This window comes from Myotis davidii, unplaced genomic scaffold (genome assembly GCF_000327345.1).
Source record: "Myotis davidii unplaced genomic scaffold, ASM32734v1 scaffold684, whole genome shotgun sequence".
In the NCBI taxonomy this organism is placed as follows: Eukaryota; Metazoa; Chordata; class Mammalia; order Chiroptera; family Vespertilionidae; genus Myotis; species Myotis davidii.
This window is the reverse complement of record NW_006295564.1, coordinates 2253135-2258733: the sequence shown is the minus strand read 5'-3', so window position 1 is coordinate 2258733 and position 5599 is coordinate 2253135. Positions and strand designations below refer to the sequence as shown.

At 38.4% G+C, this 5599-nt stretch overlaps 1 protein-coding gene across 2 annotated transcripts in view; it reads right to left on the bottom strand.

Moving 5' to 3' along the window:
• The window catches only part of TLK2 (tousled like kinase 2), a 78998-nt gene extending 74416 nt beyond the window's left edge, over nt 1-4582 (bottom strand). For both annotated transcript variants that reach the window (XM_015568153.1, XM_006770274.2), the window contains exon 1: nt 4476-4582. In XM_015568153.1, coding sequence (XP_015423639.1) covers nt 4476-4556 — 81 coding nt within the window. In that variant the 5' untranslated portion in view covers nt 4557-4582. The remainder of the gene's footprint in view (nt 1-4475) is intronic.
• Between the last annotated feature and the right edge of the window lie 1017 nt (nt 4583-5599).

Here is a 5599-nt window from a genome sequence, read left to right as displayed (position 1 = left end):
GGAAAAGAGATCATTTTCTTTAAGAAGATATCCAAAATCTTCTATGTGGTACTACGTACTTAAAAGTTTATGGCCTTGCTTTAGGCTCTACAAACTGAAAGTTATTGTGTCAAAATAAAGTCCCACTTTACATAGCTTCTTAATTTGTTCTTATCAATACCATTCACATATTGCATAATCCTTTTTATTCAATACAACTGAAACCAATGACATCGGTCAAAAAAGTAGGTTACAGTGAAGAATCTTAAAAAAAAAGACATCTGAAACATTTTTTTGAACTTAATACACATAAATGTATATTCTGTTGCCAGTCTTTAGATGTAAGCCTTCTGAGTTGTAGACCCACTGCAGTTCTACACTATCTTACACAAACCACACCCATAGTGCCTCATCTACAATTTCCAGTTTCGATTTCTTTAAAAGATACTTGCCAAGGATCTAAATGAAGAATTCTTCCAGATTAAAAAAAAAATTATGCATTTTTATATATATCACCTTATATTTAGTCTTTCCAAGGTAGTTAACTTAGTATTTTAGAATCAACAATTCTTTCATTTTACAATTATATTTCATCGGTTTACATAATTTTGTATTAAATTATATAATTATAATACAACTGCAAGTTGTCATAAGATGATCCTTGGTAAGTCTATGATTCAACTTGTGGGAACAATGCAGTGGGTATCATATGTCTCATAAAAAGAGAATGAAGGTTTACTGACTGCTACAAAAGATCTAAATTCACTTCTTATTGCTTTTATTGTACATGGAACAGTAGCTGGCACATAATAAGTACTATTTAAGTATTTGCTACTCTGCTAGCATTAAAATTCAACTAGGTCTATACCAGTGCATGCAAAGGTAAAATTCTACCTACTTTACAGTCTCCAGAATCAGAGACCATCTGTACTTAAATTGTTAAAAGGGAGTACTGCAATGATCCTCACTGAAAACATATGAATACAGGGTATAGTCAGTTTCACATTACTGAAAGTGGATTATCCAGTGTTTAAAAGAAGAGATCTTTAAAAAGACGTAGGATAGCTCATCACATATCAGGTCAACAAGAAATAAAAAAGTAGGTTCATAACCGAATTTCACCTTATCACCTCAAAAATGTCAACTGGATGGGTACAGGTCCTCCCAGAAAGTGGCAGCTAGACTAGAGGAGGAAAGTCAGCTACAGCTTCTTGGTGTACATTAAGCTACTTTCCTTTACCATAAACTCACTAATGACAGAAAATACCAATCACTTAAACAAAAACCACACAGTGTATCACAAAGTGCAAAATAAATGCTTTTGGTTTACCAGTTATTATAAATTACATATGCTAATAGTAAGAGAAATAATGTATATACTGCAATATGCAAGTAAGTTTTAAATTTGCAAATAAAAAACCTAAATGTAAGTAGAGCAACTTAAATATATAAGTAATAAATGTGGTAGCCTGACCATTTCATTTTAGTGTAGGTTTTGTGATATGTATCTAATCTGTGGATGTAAAAAACTTGAAGCAACATGACATAAGATCTATAATAACCAGGAAGTTCAAAGACTGCAGCTACTTAAAACACTCCTGTCAACTAGAGAAGAATCCACAGTGGCACTGAATTTCTTCCTTCTATGGACATCAAAAAGTACTGAAAATGTTATGAATAGTTAGGAGAAACTCGAGACAGGCCATGAGGCTGCACCAGTCCCACTAGATGGCACTACCACAGAAAAGTCACTGTGTTCTCCCATTTGGAACAAGGGCTGAAAACTCTTGATCTTTGCAAAACTGAAAGCTGTCATCAACAGTGACATCCTTACTGGAAAATCAAGGCCCATAATGAGGAATTCAAAGCTAGGAGGAGGAGTTTTTTCCAAAAGCACCTTTTCCCCTGGTACGATGGCCTCCTCCCGACTCCTATTTCAAATCAGTGGTCTGAGAGATACGTCTTGTAGGCAAAAGAAGTTGTACAAAATGGAGATTTTCTTTTCCTCTTCCCAACTCTGCAAACTACATAATTTACTTGGGTTTTCTTTTTCTTCAAGTTTCATTGCTATGGGGAGAAAAACACTCTACCTCTAGTCTTTGAATACATTTATTGTAATCAAAATGCCTACTGTAACTGGAAACATCAAAATAGCATACAATTAATACCATAAAAACACTTGGATATAAATGAACTTCTTTTTCTATATATTAAAGGTAGAGCTTCCTATTAAACATATCATCAGATTAAGATTGCTGACAACTTAATTACATGATGTTAAGTTGGCCCTGGGTAGCAAAAGTCAGTGTCACTCATTCTCACTACTTATGCTTTACCCCATCAAAAGGATACTTGGATATAGCTATTGTGAACCAAAAAACAAAGGAAAGAAAAGCGTCCTAACAACAAAGCCCAATGAGTTTAAACTACATACACTTTGAATAGAGACTTAGTTTTACTCAGTACGTGACCACTTGAACAGACAGATCTGAATATGAGCCTTCTACTGAATTCCACAATTAAAAGACACATCAAAGGTCATTTAGTAGATAATCAACTGAATCAGAGATCAATGTAATACTTAAATGTAGTGGCCCCTTCCAGTTGAATCTACTTCACCTAGATCAGTGTTTACATTTATACATGTAACTTCAATGTACATCAACAGTCAGGAGTAAAGGCCTACAAAGTGCCACAAAAGTCAGTTACTAAAGTGGCCAAAAAAACCCCCAAGAACTACAAAATGTGTGTTCCCATAGTACCAGGTCACAGCTCTAATATATCTCTAATCCTAGTATGATCTCTCTCCACAATGGAGGCTTGGAGACACACCATTGTTGAGGTGTCATCCCTAACAACCTGCACAATGCCCAGTATGCAATAGGCACTAAATATCTGTTGAATGAACAAAAGCTATCAAGCTATTCCAGCTCACCAAAACTATGAGATCCATCAAAGTAGCAGGTTTTTTTTCAACTAAACTTTGATAAGTAACTTCCTTTTTTATATTGATTTTGAGAGAGGGAGGGAGAGGGAGAGAGAGAAAGAGAAAGAGAGCAAGGGAGAGAGGAACATCAATTGGCTGCCTCCTGCAGGCCCTCTATCAGGGATCAAGCCCCCAACCCAGGCATGTGCCCTGATAGAAATCAAACCAGCAACCTTTAGGTGCACAGGGCAATGCCCAACCAACTGAGCCACACGGGCCAGGGTGACAAAAAATTTATTTAAGCTACTAACCAAAGTATGAGACCAATATCTAGGTCACCATCCTATCCTATATAATAAAACCCTAATATGCAAAGCAACCAAACGGCGGAATGACCAGCTGCTATGATGCACACTGATCACCAGGGGGCAGATGCTCAACACAAGAGCTACACCCTGGTGGTCAGTGCACTCCCACGGCTGGAGCACTGCTCAGCCAGAAGCCGGGCTCACGGCTGGCGAGTGCAGTGCCCATGGCAGGAGCCGCTCCCACCTCCATGACAGCACTAAGGAGCAGCAAGCCAAGAGGTAAGGAGCAAGCAGGCAGGTGGTTAGGAGTGAGGGGTCCCAGATTGCAAGAGGGATGTCCGACTGCTGATCGGGCCTAAACCAGCAGTCAGACACTCTCCAAGGGGTCCCAGATTGCGAGAGGGCGCAGGCTGGGCTGAGGGACCTCCCCACTACCCCGCACGAATTTCGTGCATGGGGCCTCTTGTGAGAAATAAGATTTATTGAAAAGCACATAAAGAAATGTACCACATGAAGTCACGGATCAAAAATTCACAAGTCCGAAGCCCAAGTAATGCAATAATTTTGGAATGGTGAAGCTTTTAAATAAAGCATCATAAATATATTTTACATATTGTAGTAAAACCATCCTATAAGAGCAGACAGTTGAAATAGCAAGTACATAGGTTGCACGGAAAGCATTAACATTGTTTAACTTAACACCTGCCCGTTAATGGCGGCTTGATCTTATTTTATACTCCCAGAATAAAAATAAAGAGTGAACAGTTAGGAAAAATAGAAGAGAGAAATCAGCCTGTGGATGCAAACAAGAGGAATCTGCTGAACTGCAGATTTGGAGAACTGACAGACTTAGCAGAGACAGATTTTTCAAAACTCTACCATATAACTATCCAAAAAGTCCAGTGTAATGAAGCTATGCCTATACCTTTTAATTAACAGTTTTATTCTGAGTGACTGAGTTTTGAAAAACTGTGGCACAGAATGCACATCCATCCGGTTAGTACTCTTGCAATAAGACCATGGGAAACCTCTCCCCCATATTGTAGGGTTGAAAAATCAGCATACACTCCCAAACAGAATACGTTCAAATACACTGCTGAATGGCTGGAATGACTGGTAGGATTGAAAAGTTCATTGGAACTCTGAGCCAAATCTTCTCCTCTACAATGTAACAGTATGGTCCATCAAAATTGCCCTTAATTGGGTTTTGAATGTGTTTAAATTAGACTAAGCACAGTGTTCATTATCATCATTTTACTCACCTTACTAACACCAACTCCAGTAAACCTGGCCTCTAATAATTCCTGCCGTCGTGGGTCCAGGCTATGCAATTCTTCCATCATTTCTACTGAAAAAGAAAAAAGTAGGTTGTGAGACCATAAAGGCTAAAAACATGAGGAGCCAATTTAGTTCACTGAATGGTCACACACAGATAAACCTCAAGTAAATATATCACGTTATAAACTATAATGTGCTGTATCAAATAGTAACACAGAGTTATAATGCAGTTCAGAAATTCTCTTCTTAGGGCCACTTCTCTCATTCTGATTTTAACAGCAAAAAACCCTCAAACCCTTCATATAATCTCTAAAAGTTGAGCAAGGACTACAAGCCAAAAAAAAAAAAAGCCTTTTACCAACCTTTGAATCTAGCTAAGAACTTTCAAATATTGCTTTCCGAAACACACAGGAACTAGTTTTTAACTAAAAATATGAATCATTAATAATTTCCTAATAATATAGCATGAATCAGAAGCTACAAATAAATTCAAATAACGCTATTACATAGCTCCTTTCTCTGAAGAGCTCACAGTAGCTCATAAAAAAAGGAACTATTTTAAATTAATAGAGAACCCATGGTAAAACCATCAACCTGCATTCATTCAGGAAATTAGTTTAGCTCCATAACCATCCCTTTTCAAATCTTCTTCTGACCACTCCCTGGAGCAGTAGGTTTCTCTAGACATCTGCTCTTTGCACTCCTTCCAAGCAGGGAGGGGCAGGAGGACACCATTTTTAAACTCCTTCCAGGACCAATTAATGCACAGGCTACTTTCATCAAATACGTCCATCCTTTGCAAGAGAGCAATTCCTGCAGAACCCACCGGAAACCTCTCCGTGGAGAAGGAGCATAAAGCATTCCACAGAACCCCTCTGAACATATTATCGAACAGTTATGGGCACGACTGTCAGGATTTAAAAGTTCACTGAAAACATGAATTAAACATTCTCGCCTGCAATCTAGCAACTCCACAATCTCCAGTAAGCCTGCCAGTCCTCCAGTTTCATTTCCCTTCCTGGACTCAGAGCCCGAGGCCAAGGGGAACGAGGGGGTGACAAATTACCAAGTTTCACCCACATCTACAGACAAGGACAGGTCACCGAGG